The sequence below is a fragment of the Ciona intestinalis genome, chromosome 5 (genome assembly GCF_000224145.3).
Source record: "Ciona intestinalis chromosome 5, KH, whole genome shotgun sequence".
Lineage (NCBI taxonomy): Eukaryota > Metazoa > Chordata > Ascidiacea > Phlebobranchia > Cionidae > Ciona > Ciona intestinalis.
In genome coordinates, this window is record NC_020170.2 from 1990603 (window position 1) to 2009024 (window position 18422).

The 18422-nt window shown below is 32.9% G+C and overlaps 5 protein-coding genes across 6 annotated transcripts; 4 read left to right on the forward strand and 1 right to left on the reverse strand.

The window, feature by feature from the left end:
- The first annotated feature begins 35 nt into the window (after window positions 1–35).
- On the forward strand, window positions 36–1475 carry LOC100178512 (mesencephalic astrocyte-derived neurotrophic factor homolog). The gene is made up of 4 exons (XM_002127295.5): window positions 36–301; window positions 384–508; window positions 716–857; window positions 992–1475. Exons 1-4 carry the CDS (start codon window positions 199–201, stop codon window positions 1156–1158), a joined length of 537 nt encoding a protein of 178 aa, XP_002127331.1. The 5' UTR covers window positions 36–198; the 3' UTR covers window positions 1159–1475.
- A 739-nt stretch (window positions 1476–2214) lies between these two features.
- Window positions 2215–5472, forward strand: LOC100180875 (solute carrier family 35 member E3). The gene is made up of 5 exons (XM_002127528.4): window positions 2215–2673; window positions 2889–2999; window positions 3382–3535; window positions 4302–4505; window positions 4806–5472. Exons 1-5 carry the CDS (start codon window positions 2287–2289, stop codon window positions 4877–4879), a joined length of 930 nt encoding a protein of 309 aa, XP_002127564.1. The 5' UTR covers window positions 2215–2286; the 3' UTR covers window positions 4880–5472.
- A 374-nt stretch (window positions 5473–5846) lies between these two features.
- LOC113474267 lies at window positions 5847–6392 on the reverse strand. The gene has a single exon (XM_026834644.1). It carries the CDS (start codon window positions 6390–6392, stop codon window positions 5847–5849), a length of 546 nt encoding a protein of 181 aa, XP_026690445.1.
- A 452-nt stretch (window positions 6393–6844) lies between these two features.
- LOC100185599 (eukaryotic translation initiation factor 5B-like) lies at window positions 6845–11915 on the forward strand. The gene is made up of 2 exons (XM_002127373.4): window positions 6845–7131; window positions 8397–11915. The coding sequence occupies exon 2, from the start codon at window positions 8455–8457 to the stop codon at window positions 11440–11442; it is 2988 nt and encodes a 995-aa protein (XP_002127409.1). The 5' UTR covers window positions 6845–7131; window positions 8397–8454; the 3' UTR covers window positions 11443–11915.
- Window positions 11633–18374, forward strand: LOC100183239 (serine--tRNA ligase, cytoplasmic-like). Of its 2 annotated transcripts, XM_002127212.5 has the most exons (10): window positions 11633–12079; window positions 12692–12843; window positions 13213–13371; window positions 13826–13970; window positions 14534–14688; window positions 15259–15480; window positions 15839–15922; window positions 16219–16416; window positions 17268–17397; window positions 17902–18374. In XM_002127212.5, the coding sequence occupies exons 1-10, from the start codon at window positions 11944–11946 to the stop codon at window positions 18039–18041; spliced, it is 1521 nt and encodes a 506-aa protein (XP_002127248.1). In that variant the 5' UTR covers window positions 11633–11943; the 3' UTR covers window positions 18042–18374. The 2 variants fall into 2 exon arrangements, with proteins under 2 accessions (XP_002127248.1, XP_026690241.1); XM_026834440.1 differs by lacking the exon at window positions 17268–17397.
- The last annotated feature ends 48 nt before the right edge of the window (window positions 18375–18422 follow it).

Sequence of the window (18422 nt, forward strand, 5' to 3'; positions counted from 1 at the left end):
TTTAATAAACCAAAGGTGTAAATTATTATTAGACACCTACCTTTAAGTGATAAATTCATATTTTCAGATGTTTCAGAGAGCAAAATAGTATCCAATATATACTGAATATATATAGCGTTTTATACGAACTTGAAGAGACAACTTCGTTTAACATTTGATTAAAGAGTGTCTTATATAAGAGATTACTGATTTGCAATTATGGCAAACTCATTCTTCAATACTGAACTTTTATTTATTTCTTTTGTTGCCATTCTCTTTATCATTCTCCCAGTTAATAGTAAAGACGAAGCTGAATGTGAAGGTAAGATGCTGGGTGTTCAGAATGTATTATTTTCATAATTTGTATCAAAGTTCATGGATATTTACCACTACGTTTATTTCAGTTTGCTTAAAGTTTTTGACAAAGTTTCAAGACACCTTAAGTAAAGAAGGCATTAGTGATCTAAAATCTATTGATGAGAAACTGAGAGAAGTTTGCAAAAAAGCAAGAGGAAAAGAGAACAGATTTGTAAGCTATTTTAAAATATTTATTAGATCTAAGACTTCTTATTAACTGGTTTATTTCGTATTTAGAATAGAGATCTTGAAATAAACGAAAACAAAGTTTTGGTTAACATCCCATGTGTAGCTAAAGATATTATGTATTTGGGTTATTCTATTACTTGTTAGTTACCTTGTATTTTAGATATAAATAATTAATACTAAAATTTGCTAGTGCTACTACATTGGAGGGACTGAAGATGCTGCAACTGGGTTGTTACAAGAAGTCACAAAGCCTTGCAGCTACCACTTGCCACCACAGAAAATTTGTGAAAAATTAAAAAAGAAAGACGCGCAAATTTGTGAACTTCGATATGGTGAGCAATAAACATCATCATAGATCCTAAATCATGATAATGGCTAAATTTATTCCTGAACGTATGTATATTTCTGCCATTATACTTGTCTCTATTGGGATAGTAATCACTTACTAACAGAACTTTACAAACAGAGAAACAAATTGATTGGAAAAATGTAAACTTGAACAAGATGCGCGTTAAGCAATTGAAGAAAATCCTTATGGATTGGGGTGAAGAATGTAAAGGTTGTTTAGAAAAACAAGAGTTTGTCGATCGTGTCAAAGAACTTATTCCACAATATGTCAAAGATGAATTGTAGACCAGTTGTTTTTTTGTTAATTTTTCTTTAAGTTAGGCAAGTTTATATCACACTACTGATATACTGTATTATGTGTTGATAAACGTAACAACTGTAATTGCTTTTTAAGCTGCTTATAACAAATACAACTTCATTCCATACGCAGCTATTTCTTTCATTTTAAAAATCCTGCAGTAAATCATAACTTTTTACAACGATCATACGCTACATTACTATTTGGCTGAGTTGGAGATATTATTATTAAACACTTTGGTTGTTTTATTGTGTTTTTAGTTTCATTTTTGGTTACGCTGGAAGAAATTGTGAAATGAACTTAATTTTAAACTGTTTTTGATCTGTCAAGCTGTGAGAAGTAGGGTAGACCAAGAAAGGTTTGGTAGTGTTTTGGGCTAAACTATAGGTTTCATACACTTTCTTACTAATATCCTAGAAAAACTTTGTTTTTGTACAGAATATAAATAAAAATTTACATGTTACTGTAAGTTCCTGAAATACAATGTTACATACTATTGTGGATTTAGCTAATTAAATGTACACAGGCGTTGTGTAGGGGTATGGTACACTGTATTAGGTGTTGCTAGAGATAACCAATCTATACATCAAGAATGTGACCAAGGGAATAACAAGTTTAAAAACGACGCAATAGGCGCAGAGCATCCTATACTTGCCTACCGTTTATAATTCTGTTTATGTTCCAACCAATTTCTTCGTAAACTTAATTACTTCATAAGCATTCTCCAACAAGTTTCATTTTCGACGCAATCAGGGTTTCTAAATTATCACCACAGTGCGAAAAATTGAAAATACGAAGCCACGCGGCAATTTTAACAGTGCTGACCGCTTGATTTATTTTCTAATCATCATTAAATCGTCATTAATCGCTGTGGTTCGTTTTTTCAGCCAAGTTAGTATGTTAAAAATATTAAAACTGTTAGTTTTATACATGAGTTACTATATATAAAAAGAATTCGATTTTAAAAAGGTAAGCCACTTATACAACTGACTTTTGGGAGCACTTATTGGGGGATTACCCTTAGAAAGTACTTGTTTTTTTATCAACATCAAAGAACCTAGCAACCTATAACGCTTCAGTGTGATTTAGAAATAAGGAATATAATAAGTAGGAACATGGTGGAAATGGCGGAGAAGAAAATTGCATTTGTTTTGCTTTTAAATCTATTGTGTTCTACATGTATCGTTTTGCTGAACAAATGGTTGTACACAAAAATGAAATTCCCAAATGTTACTTTAACATGCTTCCACTTTCTTGCTACTTCAACTGGACTTTACATTTGTCAGTTGATGAATGTATTTTCCCCAAAACGTTTGCCACTAAAGGATGTACTACCCTTGTCCGTGACTTTCTGTGGATTTGTGGTATTCACCAACTTGTCTCTACAAAACAATACAGTCGGGACCTATCAGCTTGCAAAGGTCCTTACCACACCAGTTATCATAGCCATTCAAACCTACTTCTATAACACAGAGTTTACAACAAGAATCAAAGCTACTTTGGTGAGTACATTTATAGCAGTGCCATTTTGCATTTTTTGTGTTGTAGTGTTTTATAATTTTAAATTGCATTTAGACGCCTGGACATCGAACAATATATGTTGTTTTGATTTGTTTATGTTTTACAATGAAGGTTTCATATTAGGATAGGGTTTTTAATTTTTAGCAATATTAATTTTTGTAAAATCCTTCTTTATTAAATTACCATTGTTCTTTAGATACCAATAACGCTTGGGGTGTTTGTTAACTCATATTATGACATCAAGTTTAGCATGGTTGGATCAATATATGCAGTAGCTGGGGTGATGGTGACAGCAGTGTATCAAATTGTAAGTTATTAACAGAAACTGAGTTTTGTTTCAGTTCAGGATCTCTTTTGAGGGTCACACCTGTGCTATTCTCTGGTTTTGTTTGCAGAACAGTGATTGCATATAAAACACATGCTAGGATTCATTTAAATTAATGTGGATAAATATTCACTGACAGCTTTGCTGTTCAAATGGCTAAGAATAAGTACTATCAGTACCAGCAGACACAATGCAATATACAATTCCAAGGACCTTAGATTTATCTAGACATTTTTATTTTATTGAAACAGTTAAATTTTGGGTTAAGTTGCTAACACATCATAAGAATACAGGTGGTAATACAAAAAAGTTGTTATCTTATTTATTTTAACAGAATAGTTGAATATGTTTTTAATTTATTTAGTTGGTTGGAAGCAAGCAGAAAGAACTACAAGCTAATTCAATGCAACTTTTGTATTATCAAGCTCCCCTATCATCGCTTATGCTGCTGGTTATTATCCCAATATTTGAACCAGTTATTTCTGAAGGAGGTGTCTTTAGTGGTTCATGGGGTTTTGGTAGGATCTTTTTTTTTTACTTCCTTTAACCATATAGAATATAAAAGTCCATGAAATTGAGTCGACCATTTGAGATTTACATAATTTGTAAATCTTAAATGGTCAACTCAATTTCTTGTTTAAATTATTAGTTTCAGCAATGTATAACTAAAGGATATATTAAACATAACTGTAATGTGTTGCCCAGTGGTTAGCCCACATTTAGTTCTAAAAATATTGTTCAAGATGCTGTTACCAATATGTGTGTGTGGGTTTCCTTGAGCAAGACACTAAACAGCAATTGCTTTAACCCAGTGGTTCCTTATGTGTTGGCAAATTTTTCAGCCCTATTTAAAATAACCTATAAAAATAATCACCATTTCCTCAAATTTACATATATGGTAACTTGTAAGCGGACATGAGGTATGTGAAAGAAAACATTGATGTTATAATGACTTGTTGTTCTGCCACGCATAGTTTATTAAGATACATTCATGTGGGCGAACTGTGGCCTTACTTTGACTCCCATGGGGTGATCCGCCACCGCATAAAATTACTCCAAGGGCATGGACTAGTATCTAGGTCACAGTACTGGTTTCAAATGTAGTTTGTTTGCTAAAGTCAAAGCATTGGTATGTTGTCATATTGCAAGCATAGTTAAAAATCAGTTCTGTGACTGCAGTTATGATTCATGCTACCAATAATTCATGCTTGCTTGGGATTAGCCATACTTCCCATATAGCACTTCCTATTATAAACAAATAACTTTACCACGTTGTATAATTAGATGCAATTCGTTTGGTCCTTGCAAGTGGTGTGATTGCTTTCATGATAAACTTGACAATATTCTGGATCATTGGAAACACGTCACCTGTGACCTACAATATGTTTGGTCATTTTAAATTTAGCATTACCCTATTGGGTGGTTACTTCCTATTTCGCGATCCAATTCAACTTTACCAAGTGTTTGGAATATTAATCACTGTGTGTGGTGAGTAAGAGAAATTGCCAAGTATATAGCTCACAACTTTAAACTTTTATCTCATATTTATTGACCGACATTGCCTAAGAGTGAGTCACAAAGTTTAATGCTATTGATAAGTTAACCAAATAGTCTATTGCGTTATACCTTAACTTGCGTTCAATACAGTCATACTGGACCCTAGGGGTTATTAAGGTTTTTGTTGATTGATGAACACTAGGCAACTAGTGACTTACTTATGGCTAGGATTGACTTTATTTATAAACATCAATAAAGGTTCATTCTGTTTTATTATATTTTGCATCACAGGTATTCTTGCATACACACATGAAAAACTAAAAGGTCAATCAAGTCCTAAAAGTAAACTTCAAACAAGAGTATAGGCAATAAACATTTCTACCTTTCTTGATATTTAAAAACAAATCGTACTGCAATATGGGCTATTATTTTAAACAGTCTGGCTTGAAAAAAATTTAATGCAATAATTCACTTACTTTAGGCCTGGATCATATGACATTTTATTACATTACTCTCGTTTCCTCAGCTTGACTGGCATAAAATTCGTGCCTATTATTATTATGTTGCAATCTTAGGCCTTGGTTTAATAATATGCCATTACCTGCAATATGTACCATTGTACCCCATCGTCGAACAGTCTTTTTCAAGTATTTAAATATGTTCACTCTTTCCAGTGCATTTAATTTTGTAATCAAATATTTTTATTACCAACTTATGAACTACATAGTGATGCTGATATGATTTAAGTGCTTAAAAGTTTAGCCTAAACTAATATTGCACTAGGTAGCTGTTTTCTTTTTTATCTACATTACCATATTATTTTAGTAATTAACCCTAGACAAGTTACCATATGTATTGCCTATGTATATTGTTAACACCTTCATATTCTTTAGAGTAGAAAATGCAGTATGTTATTAATTATTCGTATTAAAAGATGTAATATTAAAATACTGCCTTAACAAGTTGTGGACTAATAATAATGTATGATAAATGGTTAGTTTTATCCTAATATTACTGACACAAAAGCTAAACTAATGCTACCCAATGTGTACGAATGTAAAGCATGCATAACTTGTTTATTGGTCAAAACTGAGGCATCGTCAATTACAATGTTCAGTTCATTGCATTACAGCACAATATATACATTACATTTCGTTGGAGGTTTGAGAGCATTTGGTTAACAATGTTTAGATGTACACCAATAAACAGTTTATCCGTCAGAACTTTATTGAAAAGTAACAATTTTGAACAACAGTTTTGGGAACAAACACAACACAAATTATGTCATCTATTTTTACTGTTTTAATAAAATATCAACTTTAAAGAAGAAAGTTATTTCCATCTATTGTTGGCGTAATCCCATTTTGAAGAATAACCAGTGATATCTCCAGCATGTGACTGAATTTGGCGTTTTATACTGGCTTTTACCCAATCCTCATCGAGTGTGGTCCAAACATATGGAGGGTTGATGTATAAATGGATAAATAAATGGAGCAGGAGACCAAAGCTGATAAAAATCATACCCGCACCCAAAACGGACTTCCAACCATCTTGGTCACGACACATGTCTGCAATCGACGTGCCGAAGTAGGAGTTGTACAAATCCATTTGCTCTTCCACTGACAACTTTTTCCAGTCTCCTACCTCCATTTCTTTTAGTGTTGCAAGGTCTCCAGTATATTTGAGTGTGCGGGGTTTGTCTGGAATTGGATTGGTCAAACTTTCATGAAAAATTGGATTCACATTTGGGTCACGATTTTCAGCTAATTGTACTGGGCCACCAAACCCAACCACCATGCTTGGTCTCACTTTGGTTAAGTGCACACTGCGGTGAGAGACAACTCGGTGCAGAGCAACGCGAAGCAAACTTGATGCCATTTTCTTTACCAATTTAACCAAAATACAGAAAAGCAATCAATTTGGAATGGATGCAACTTATTTCTGTATAACAAAATGTTAATAGATACAATAAAAGGTATAAGTTTGTCTAACGCTAGCATGATATTTTCAGTTAAGCTATCGTACGTAGAATTTTATTATGTACAGCATTCCAACACATACCGGTACGTGACTGGAATCGCACCCGGCCCTTTTCTTTTTTCCGTTATTGGTTAACGACCTTGGTGGCAGTGCATATTTTGGATGAGAGGTAATCATCTTCGGCAGTGGCAAACTTTGTCTTTAACCAGAGTATACTATATTTTAAGTGTAGTAAGTTTTAATCACTTCGTTCGGCCAATTGATAAAAAGTAAGGTTCTTCGATCGATGTACGTTTTTAATTATGTACTAAGATTAGAATGCTCGTAATGCGCTTTGGTCGTCATTACATGAGTCGTTACTCTTTATCGAAATTTCAGCCTACAGTTGTTCTGTGTTTCTAGCGCATATAATTAGCCTTAACTTCACAATTTCTTTTTTTGAGCTAACTATGATAACATTTAACTTTAATAACATGAGATTCGGTATATCGATTTTTAGCGTGAAACAAAAACGTGAAGAGAACTTTTAACCAAGCAATGTTTGTATGGGTTGTCTATGGTCTTACGGCTGAAAATGAAATGACGCACATGATGCAATACGTGTGTGAATAAATGAATGAATAAGTTTTTCGTAAAGGTATGTAAAATAATGTAGAGAACGGTCATTGATTCTGTTTTTATCAACACAAATTAGTTATAGTTACACTCGAGGGTGAGCAAGGACGACGATGAAGCCAAAATAAACATACATTTCACACAGCATGATATAAAGCAAAATTGTAAAACAGCGTTTCTAGAAATCATAAATGAGAAAATAAGATAGTTAATGTAGCATTTAGAAACAAACTTGTATTATTTCTATTTAGTATATCACCCACTTATGCACCTTAGTTACTATAATATGCAACCAATATATCCTATTGCTGGATATTATGCCAATATTATAGGGTTGCTTTTAAATGCCAATATAACTGATTTAAAGGGGCATACCAACGAAAAATCAAAATTTGTGTATTGATAGATATGCTCGAATGTGATCTAAAGGTACCATCAAAGTTTCAAAATACGAAACAGCTTTTGAAAAAAATGAGTTTCAAAACCGCAAATTCAACCGTTGGAGTAAAAAAGAATTGGCCGTGGCGCAATGCATATGATTTCCCATAAGAAATAATTTCACTCAATTTGATCGTTTCTAGTTTCTAAAATACTGAAGAAAATTCAAATTTTATTTTTAATTTGGTATAATGAATGCTTCTTCTTTAAGAATATATAAAAAATATTGTAAAACATAAGACTTTATTATATTTAATTATCGATTGAACATAGCTACATAATATGCTGACTCAGCACTTTTTTTCCTATTACTTACTTTTTAAGAATTGTGTCTCACTGGTACCTGCTGTACGATTTTCTTTATAAAAAAGTCAGTTCTTCGTGTTGAACATTAGGTTTAAACAAATTGCTGAGTCAGCATAATCTGGTATGTAGCTATGTTCAATCGAAAAATTTAAACATAATAACGTTTATATTTTTTTTATATATTCACAAAGAAGAAGCATTCATTATACCAAATCCCAAATAAAATTTGGTTTTTCTTTAGTAGTTTAGAAACTATAAACGATCAAAGTTCAGTGTCTTTTTTCTTATGGGAAATCCCATGCATTGTCGAAACAGCAGAATTTGTTTTACTCCAGCGTTTTTTTTTTACGCGTTTTTTAAAAAGCTGTGCTTTTTTAGGAAACTTGGATGGTTCCTTTAGGTCACATTTGGGCATCTGTAATCTGTATCCATATACAAATTTTCATTTTTCGTTGGTATGCCCCTTTAAAGTAAATTCAAAATATAGTAAAAAGAAACCTTGTTAATGTTTATGTAAACTAAATCTTTAATGTCTTGTTTCAGGTGAAATATCATTTGCCGAATGTGAATTGTTTCTAGTTAATGTACAAACTCAAGGACCATGGGGAAAAAGAAAGGAAAGGGGAGTGATTCAAAACCATCACAACCTACAGATGGAGAACCCAATGTTACTGGTGGAAAGAAAAGCAGAAAAAAGCAAGATGATAATTGGGAAGATGATGTACTGAATGAAATAGCTGTTATGGCTGGAGGTGATGAACCAGCTTCTAAAGCAGAGTCTGTGAAGCCAGATGCTACCAAGAAGGAAAATGAACCACAGAAAACTGCAGAACAAACCACGCCTGCTACGGAAAATGCGGAACCTGTTGTGGAGAAAAAAAAGAATAAGAAAAAAGATAAAAAAGGAAATAAGAATGCCCAAACTAAACCTGTCACTTCTGATAAAACTGACGAGCAGAAAACTGAGAATGATTCAGAATCAAAAAACAAAGCGGATGATGCAAAACCTGATGCTGAAGAACAGGCTGAGGGAACGCAATCAAATAAGAGCAAAAAAAAGAAAAAGGCAAAGCAAGCTGAAGAAGAGAAAGCGAAGAAGGGGAAACCAAATAAAGCAATGCTGAAAGTTATTCAAGAAACTTTAAAAAAGAAAAAGGAAGAAGAGGAGCGTCTCCAACGGATAGAGGACGAGAGAATTAAAAAAGAAGAAGATGCGGAAAAAGCAAGATTGCATGCTCTCGAGCTTATTAGACTGAAAAAAGAAAAAAAGAAGCAAGACAAAAAGGATAAAATATTAAGGTTGAAACAAGAAGGAAAATATCTGACTCCAACTCAACGGGAACAACAGAAAAGGAGGCAAGCATATCTGGAAAGTTTAAAACAACAAGGTATTGCTATCCCGGAGAAGGGAACAGAAGAAAAAATGAAGAAACCTAGATATGAAAAGAAGAAGAAAGTTAAACAAGTTGAACAGAAGTCGGACGAGCCAGAAGCTGAAGACGAAGAGGTGGTTGAGGAGGAACCATTCGAGATAATTGATGTGGAAGGGGATGAGGAACTAGTAGAAGAAGAAGAAGAAGAAGAGGAAGAAGATCTTGGGTGGGAAGCATGGGATGATGCTCCTGTTGATGAAGAGAAGAAAGATGAGGAGGTTGAAGAAGACTCTGAGAGTGATGAAGAAGAGGAGTCTGAATCGGAAGAGGAGGAACCTGTTGTTGAGCATGAGAAGAACATGTCCTCTAAGGAAAAAGTCAAGTTGAGATTGGAGAAGCAAAGAAAGCAATACGAGAATGAAAAATCCATTAAAGATCTTCGCTCGCCAATTATTTGCGTCATGGGGCATGTCGATACTGGCAAAACGAAGATTTTAGATAAAATTCGACACACTAATGTACAGGATGGTGAGGCTGGTGGTATTACTCAGCAAATTGGGGCCACTAATATTCCAGTTAATGCAATCCTGGAGCAAACGAAAATGGTGAAGGATCGTAAAGAGATTCAGTTACCTGGGCTGTTGGTTATCGATACCCCAGGTCACGAATCTTTTAGCAATCTGCGTTCTCGTGGGTCTTCAAACTGTGATATGGCGATTCTTGTTGTTGATATTATGCATGGTCTTGAACCACAAACTATAGAATCAATTAACATGCTTAAGAAAAAGAAAACACCATTTGTTGTTGCTTTAAATAAAATAGATCGACTCTACGAATGGAAATCGCAGCCGAAAATGGATATTACAAACTGTATTCAATCTCAGAAGAAAAATGTTATGAATGAATTGACAGAAAAAGTCAATGGGGTGATCGTACAGTTTGCTGAACAAGGTTTAAACGTGAAGTTGTATTATGAAAATGAGGACCCAAAGCACTGGATTTCTATGATACCAACATCTGCTATATCTGGCGATGGTATGGGTAACTTAATGGCACTGGTCGTGCAGCTATGCCAGACTGTGTTAGTCAAACGACTGATGTACTCTGAACAGTTACAGTGCACTGTGTTGGAAGTAAAGGCAATTCAAGGTCTTGGTACAACTATTGATGTTATTCTTACTAACGGAAGGCTGAAGTACGGTGACACAATTGTGGTTCCAGGCGTGGAAGGTCCAATTGTCACTCATGTCAAAGGATTGCTCATGCCGGAACCTTTAAAGGAATTGCGTGTGAAGAATCCTTATACAAAATACAGTGAAGTGAAAGCCGCTCAGGGAATCAAAATTCTTGCAAAAGATTTAGATAAAGCTATGGCTGGTGCGTCATTGCTTGTGGCCCGTGGTGAAGAAGAAATTGAAATATGTAAAGAAGAAGTTCAAGCTGAAGTTAATGAAGCTTTGAAGGCTATTAAACTGCAAGAACGTGGTGTGTTTGTCCAAGCCTCCACTTTAGGATCTTTAGAAGCATTGTTAGAGTTTTTAAAACAATCTAAGATACCATATGCTGGGATTGGAATTGGTCCTGTGCATAGAAAAGATATCATGAAAGCATCTGTAATGTTGGAGCATGATGATCAATGGGCTGTGATTCTCGCTTTTGATGTGAAAGTGGAGAGAGAAGCACAAGAGATAGCTGAAAATCTCGGAGTGAAAATTTTTACAGCAGACATCATATACCATCTGTTTGATGCGTTTATGCAGCATAGAGAAGATCTGAAGAAACGTAAGCAAGACGAGTTCAGACAAGTTGCTGTGTTCCCATGCAAAATACGCATTGCTCCGAACTGTGTTTTTAAATCCAGAGACCCTATCATTATAGGAGTACAGGTAGAATCTGGGCAGCTGCGTGTCGGGACTCCGATCTGTGCTCAACTTCCCTCTGGTGAAATCCTGCCAGTGGGTATAGTTGCGAGCATGGAGTTTAATCATAAACCGATTGAAATCGCTCGTAAACCACAAGAAGTTTGCATCAAAATTGAAGGAACACCTGGAGAAGCACCGAAAATGGTGGGCCGCCATTTTGGAGAGAAAGACTTATTGATGAGCAAGATAAATCGCGATTCTATTAATGCCTTAAAAGATTGGTTTCGTGATGATATGACAAAAAATGACTGGCAATTAATTATTGAGCTAAAGAAGTTGTACGAAATCATTTAAAATTTATTTTTTTGCAGTCAAGTTTGATATTTTTATGGTGGATTATAGGTAACCGGGAATTTTGCTTGTATAAGAATTATGGTTGTGTATTTGGGTTTAAATGAATTTGTTTTGCTTTTTAAAGTAAAGTTACATACGGATATGTTTTTGTTTTCAAATTGTGCTTGAATTTCCATTCCATATATATATGAAGTTCCCAAATAGATAAAGTTAAGACTGTTTTTGGTTAATTCTATTGTTATTTACCTCTGTTAATGGTATTATTTCAATGGTTTTGAAGTATTTTTCCAAAAATACGCAGATATTTTTGTCTTTGTTTTGTCATATTTTTTTGAGTTTGCACAGTTTGATACTGTATGTAAATGGAGGGTAATATTGAAAAGTAATATTGAATTAGATAAAAATGCTCTTTAAAATCCACCAGTAAAATTTCTTTGTTTTTAATGTGCTAATTGAATCAAGTGTTTCCAAAGCATTAGGATTTAGGTATCGCTTAAAATCATGGTACTTGATTTGGACCTGTTCCGTAAAGATAAAGGGGGCAACCCTGAAAAAATCCGAGAGAACCAATCGAAACGTTACAAGGACGTGAAACTCGTTGATAATCTGGTGGAGGCTGACACCGAGTGGCGAAAATGTAGGAATAAAAATTATTGTAAAATTTTGGTATTGGCTATAATTTGCTTAAAATAAATTTCACCCGTTTTTTTGTTTTTTTCAGCTAAGTGTGTCAAGAACATATAGTGATATTTCCATTTAATATATACAATTAAGCTCAACTAGATTATATTTAATATAGCACAAGTTTTGTTATAATTGGTTAGTAATGGTGGAAGTACTTCATTATTTATATGCTCCAGACACTTAACTTAACATCAATATGTGTAATTAAAGGTTGAACATACTATTTATTTTGGGCTTCGGCCCAGTGGTTAAAGGGCCAGTATTTAACCTAAAGATAATAAATTCGTTGCTCAATGCTACTACCATTGTAGACAAATGTCCTGGGCAAGTCACTTAATGGTTATTGAACCAAATCAGTGACCACTAATGGGAATTGTTAACAAAATTATAAACCATAAAGAAAAAAATACATTTGCCCAAAAAGTTACATGCATTTTGGCTTGGGTCTGAGCGTGTAGTTAATGAGATTAAAAATAAACAGATATGATGTAGCGACCGTCCTGTGTTACCCCACCATACAAAGATGAATAAGTGTCATTCAAGTACAACATACTATTTTTTGTAGGCCGCTACTCATTAGACAATTTCAACAAGCAAAAGAATCAATGCAGTAAAGCAATTGGTTTAAAAATGAAGAAAAAAGAACCAATTGGAGAAGATGATACTTTGCCTGAGGATTTTCCACCTTTGGAAGAAATAACTAATGAAGTCCTAGCTGTGAGTTAAATAGAGAATGTGTCACAACCTAAGTTACATATATAATTCAATTTTGAAGGTATCTTCACTATTTAATAAATATTCACTGAACAGAAATGGCAGTGCTCACTTTTTAGCGGGCTAGGGGGATTGTCCTTTTTTACCCCAAGTACCCCATTGTTTTATATTACCCCATTTGTCTATATGTGTATAACAGAGTATTGGTTATAAGGCCATATGAGTGACTGGTTGGCTTAATTTAAAAATGATATTTTCCAGGTTATTTTTAAACTTTGTTAAAAAAAGTTTTTTGTTTAATTTTAATTAATTAAACTTTGTTTCAATTTTAAACTTTGTTTAAAATTAATAAAATTTGCTTTAAAATCACAGAATTTAACAGTTTGCCAAATAAAGAAAGTAAGATTGTTGGTTGAAGAAGCGACAACTAAATGTGATCAACGTAGAATTGAACTTGAGGGAATTCGACTCAAAAATTTGAGAGAGATTGGAAACCATCTGCATAGTTCTGTTCCTGTTAGCAATGATGAGGTAATAATAGATATAAAGGATTGTTAAAGTACAATTTTTTGACAGATTTAAAATATTTTGTATGGAAACAAGCTTAAATTTGTTGAATTTTAGATTTTTTGATTTATTTTTTATGGTTAGGACTTGAAAATTTTAAAGTAAACAAAACTTAAAAGAATTAAAATTATGGCATGTTTATAGTTAGATGTTGTAAAAATGCAGCTACACCAGTAGTTGCTAAATTTGTTCATTTAATTATTTGTATAGACAGCTAACAGCAGGATAAACGCTATTATATGTTTAAAACTTGAATGCTAAAAATCTAAAACAAATTATGTCATCTCTGTTTTAAAATGTGTGTCATTCTATCTCCATGCACCCCAATGTTATGCAAATAATATGCAATAAATACAAAAGAAGAAACATCTTTTTAATTCCAAACATAAGTATAAAATCAACCTATTTCTACACCAAGGATGCTGATAATCGAATTGAACGAACTATTGGTGATTGCACGACAAGAAAGAAATATTCCCACGTTGATCTTGTTGTCATGGTTGATGGATATGAAGGGGAACGAGGGGCAGTAGTGGCGGGAAGCAGAGGTTACTTTCTTAAAGGTAGAGTGTTTTTTTACTTTACATATTATCATTCTATTCTATGTGGGTAAGGTCCTGGGGGTGGCACGCCATGGGAGGTGGGGTTTTGGCCAGGATTGGCCCATTACCCCAGAAACATAGTATCGTACTTGCTAGTTTTAAATGCAGTTTTAACATGTTTTTTTAACAAAAGTTATCTTTTTGGACATAATTTTCTGCTGTTTTTCATTAGAAAAACGAGGTTACATTAGAAAAATAAGATTAAAAATAAGGTTATTACATTTATAATGGCCCATTTTTTATATGTGTCCATCGGTTTTTATTCTTAGACCTTGAGTTTAAGCCAGAGTTGCCTTATAGAACACCCAGGAGCTACCAGTTACTACAGTACCACATGCACGTTAACTGATATTGAAACTTGTTGCCTGGGAAACCTAAATACCTAAAAAATATTTTTTGTCTATTCTTATCACACAGAAAACATGAAGTAAATTTTCTGTATATTTTTTTAATATAAACACATGAATTTTTCCCTCTGCAACTTACAACTGTCTTTTAGGTTATTCACAACTATTTATTTTCAGGTCCCCTTGTGTTTCTTGAACAAGCCCTGATTAACTTTGCATTGCAAAGACTTGCAAATAATGGTTATGTTCCTTTGTACACACCATACTTCATGCGGAAAGAAGTCATGCAAGAAGTTGCCCAACTTAGTCAGTTTGATGATGAACTTTATAAGGTTTGTTATGAATGAATATGTGAAAATAATACTAAAAGATATGTTTTTAAAAAAATATGTTCTTAAACTTTACATTTTTAAATAGCAATAACTCCTATTTTGCTTCCATCCTCATGCGTGATGTATTCACAACTGTAATATCTACTGATATTTTTTTGACAGATTGACATAAGTACAATAATTCGCATAAGATTTTTGTAAACTTTTAGGCCAGACAGTCAGTTGTTGTGAAAAAAGTAACTTAGAACCAAATTTCCTTTTCGTAATATTTTCAATAGTAACTCCAAGTGCTTTTTTTATTAAAAATTTTTGTTTTTGCCAGATCGAAAACCTGCTGAATAGGCCTATCCGCCTATATATATAAAAAAAAACTTTTTTTTATACCTTATTCTATTCATAAACCCCAATTTTTTTATAACTCCAATCTTTATATCAAAAAATCTTTTTTATTTAAAAAGAGTTTTCATATTGTATTCGTAAACCCTAATTTTTTTTTATAACTCAAAACTTTAAAGTTTTCTTTTAAAGTTTAAAGTTTTGTAGCGTAAATCCCATTTCCTCCTTCTTAAGGTTGTTGGTAAATCAAGCGAAAAAGCTGAAGATGGTGGAACTGATGAGAAATACTTGATCGCTACAAGTGAACAACCAATTGCTGCCTTGCATAGAGACGAATGGCTAGAACCTGAGAAACTACCTATCAAATACGCAGGTTTTTCTACTTGTTTCCGGCAAGAAGTTGGTTCGCATGGAAGGGACACTAGAGGGATATTCCGTGTTCATCAGTTTGAAAAGGTGAAACAAATAAAATTTAATATTTTTTTAGGAATATATAATATATATATAATAATTTTATGAACTTTTTTTAGTGTTTATTACTTCATAAGTTTGATAAGTTAACAAAAATTAATTTTAGTGTTGTTTTAAAAATATAATGATTTTATTTACATTTTTTAGTGTTCATTACTTCATAAGTTTAAAAAGTTGAAAAGTAAATTTTAAGAATTTGAAGAATGATACCTTTTAAGTATGTTTTTTTTAATGAAAAAGTTCCTATTAAATCCTAATACCTATCCTCCTGCCTACAGTTTAATATACAAGACATATGATTTTACTCAGTTATAAATATGTATAATAAAGTGATTGTACCAAGGTGGAACAATTTGTTTATTCTTCTCCTGAAACTTCATGGCAGCATTTTGATGAAATGATTGCAACAGCTGAAGGTTTTTACAAGGTTTGTATTTTAATGCTTTTTATCAGAATTTATTTCAATTTGCTGGAATAGTTGAATTATGTGTTTTTTTATTGCTAACAAAGTACGTAAACTTTTTTTTTCAAATTGTTTTGCTTTCAAACTATTTTCAAGTTATACACTTATGCCCTGTTTTTCTGAAAAATTATGAATTCAGCTTGTTTTGCTTTTAAATATTTCAAAATTGTTCATATTTTTCTAAGTGAAACAAAGTTTTTACCATTATCCATATACTCTGCGTATATTCTTTTTTATTTATAGTTTGTAATATTTCACAGGATCTTGGCATTCCATATCATATAGTATGTATTGTATCTGGTGCATTAAACCATGCAGCAGCGAAAAAATTAGATTTGGAAGCTTGGTTTCCTGGTTCTGGAGCTCACCGTGAGCTTGTGTCATGCTCAAACTGCCTCGATTACCAAGCTAGACGTCTTAAAGTGAGATTTGGACAAACTAAGAAAATGATGGAAAAGGTAATTTTTCTGTACTCTTTAAAAAAAAATGCTAAAAAAACTGTCATTTGGTAAGGAAGACTGTTGTTAATGTATGGACTGCTAACAAAGGGCTAAGTAAAGGCAAAGGGTGTAATATGATTATCCTTTCAGGCCTTGCCTATATACATTTACTTTGTGATGTAACTTAATTTGAAATTTGACAAAACAAAATTGCATCACCTTAGTTAAGTATCATGAATGAATGAATAAATCTTACTTTATCCTCGCGTGGCCAGAAAACGACAGTCGTTATAACACTGGTGTGCACCTCGTGCAACTTACGAGTTACCTATGGGTAATTTTTTTTTCATTTTTTATGTATGGCTGATAATTTGGACATACCATTAGTGACCACTGGGTTGAAGCAATTACCGGCGCCGGACAAGCAATACTATGTGTTTAAAAAGTGTTTACATGGTCATGACCATAATTTGTGTAAAATGTTCAGATGCTAACAACTTTAACAGAATGTTTAAGGTATTAAACAGTTTAAATGTTGTATTAAAGACAGAGCGAGGTTATTCAGAAAGGGTAATATCTAATATGCACTTGTCAGCTTTTTATGCTAAAGGTTGTGCTTGTTTAAAATACAGACTGCTATGCAGCCATTCTCTTTTTAACCAATCAAATCGCTCTGTTACGCTTCGGTAACCAAGACGTAAGCACTATACCAAACAAAAGGCATAGAATTCAATTTTTTCAGCAATTTGATTAATTAGAAAAGTGGGATGTCTGCTTACCAGTCTGTATTTCAAATATTGGCGTACAAAACAGCATGTGTTGCTTAGAAATTTTGACAAAGTTTGTCTGAAAGATATTATTTTTTATAGGTCGACTATGTGCATATGTTAAATGCTACAATGTGCGCAACAACACGCGTTATTTGTGCAATTCTAGAAAATTATCAAACTGAAGAAGGAATTGTTATTCCAGAAGTTCTTAAATCATTCATGCCACAACGTTAGTATTTTAACTTAAAGTTTTTGCTTGTTTGTCTTTCAATACATCATCAGACTGTAGTATACATTGATAATTCAGAACAAATAAAGTAACAACAACAACACCTATTTTTTTCTCATTGATTTAAGATATAAAATCAATATTGTTTTAAGTTAAACCATATTTTAGGTTATATGCATTGCGTGTTATAAAATGTTTTGTTTATTCTTTGTGTGAGGCCTTGTAGTGAGGAGTTGGCGCATTTTACCAAAATCCCCAAAAATGTTGTACATAGAATTTTTTTCTCTGTGTAAAAAAATATTTTTGTTACTTAAATATCCCCCAAAAACTGCTTAAATGTCCTTGACTCCTAATAAAAATTTTATATTTCTGTATAAAAAAAATAATTTTTACCAAAGTATCCCAATAACATTTTTTAATCTTTCTGTGTAAAAAAATACTTTCATTCAAATATCCCAATTTAAAATAAAATAATCATTAAGAAATTTAATTATTTTTTTACAGAATATCGAGATATGATTAAGTTTGTTCGTCCTGCGCCAATTGATGAAGAAGAAGCGAAGAAGAAGAAGAAAAAGTCTGGGAAGAAGGGGGCAGATGGTGACATCACGAATGAGATGAAAAAAATGGATGTTAAGAGTTAATTTGAGATCTCATACAATAACAGCTACTCTTGTGGGTGTTACAACAAGGTTGTCTTAACAGCATTTTGAGTAGATTTTAAAAAATTGAGAGATATGCAGCTTTGGATTTTGCTGCTAAACTATTTATTAACCTAGCATCATTGGATATATTCATAAATTAATGTTATAGTTGCTTCATATGACAAAATATACATCATTCGTTTACATATACGGATTCATTTTTTTAAAGTAACAAAATTAAAACGAACTTTTTTTAAGGAATTTAATAAACGTTGCATTTTTGATTTGGGGTGTCTGTAGTACGAGGTGGCAATAAAAATAAATCACATGTAATCTGTGTTTGTGTTTTAGTCTGTGTTATTTTGTTGATACGTCTTATCA

Coding starts and splice junctions, on each gene's coding strand:
- LOC100178512 (XM_002127295.5), top strand. CDS start 199: ATGGCAAACTCATTCTTCAATACTGAACTTTTATTTATTTCTTTTGTT. Junction 302..383: donor AGACGAAGCTGAATGTGAAG/GTAAGATGCTGG, acceptor CGTTTATTTCAG/TTTGCTTAAAGTTTTTGACA. Junction 858..991: donor AATTTGTGAACTTCGATATG/GTGAGCAATAAA, acceptor CTTTACAAACAG/AGAAACAAATTGATTGGAAA.
- LOC100180875 (XM_002127528.4), top strand. CDS start 2,287: ATGGTGGAAATGGCGGAGAAGAAAATTGCATTTGTTTTGCTTTTAAAT. Junction 2,674..2,888: donor CAAGAATCAAAGCTACTTTG/GTGAGTACATTT, acceptor ATTGTTCTTTAG/ATACCAATAACGCTTGGGGT. Junction 3,000..3,381: donor TGACAGCAGTGTATCAAATT/GTAAGTTATTAA, acceptor TAATTTATTTAG/TTGGTTGGAAGCAAGCAGAA.
- LOC113474267 (XM_026834644.1), bottom strand. CDS start 6,392: ATGGCATCAAGTTTGCTTCGCGTTGCTCTGCACCGAGTTGTCTCTCAC.
- LOC100185599 (XM_002127373.4), top strand. CDS start 8,455: ATGGGGAAAAAGAAAGGAAAGGGGAGTGATTCAAAACCATCACAACCT.
- LOC100183239 (XM_002127212.5), top strand. CDS start 11,944: ATGGTACTTGATTTGGACCTGTTCCGTAAAGATAAAGGGGGCAACCCT. Junction 12,080..12,691: donor TGACACCGAGTGGCGAAAAT/GTAGGAATAAAA, acceptor TATTTTTTGTAG/GCCGCTACTCATTAGACAAT. Junction 16,417..17,267: donor CTAAGAAAATGATGGAAAAG/GTAATTTTTCTG, acceptor TATTTTTTATAG/GTCGACTATGTGCATATGTT.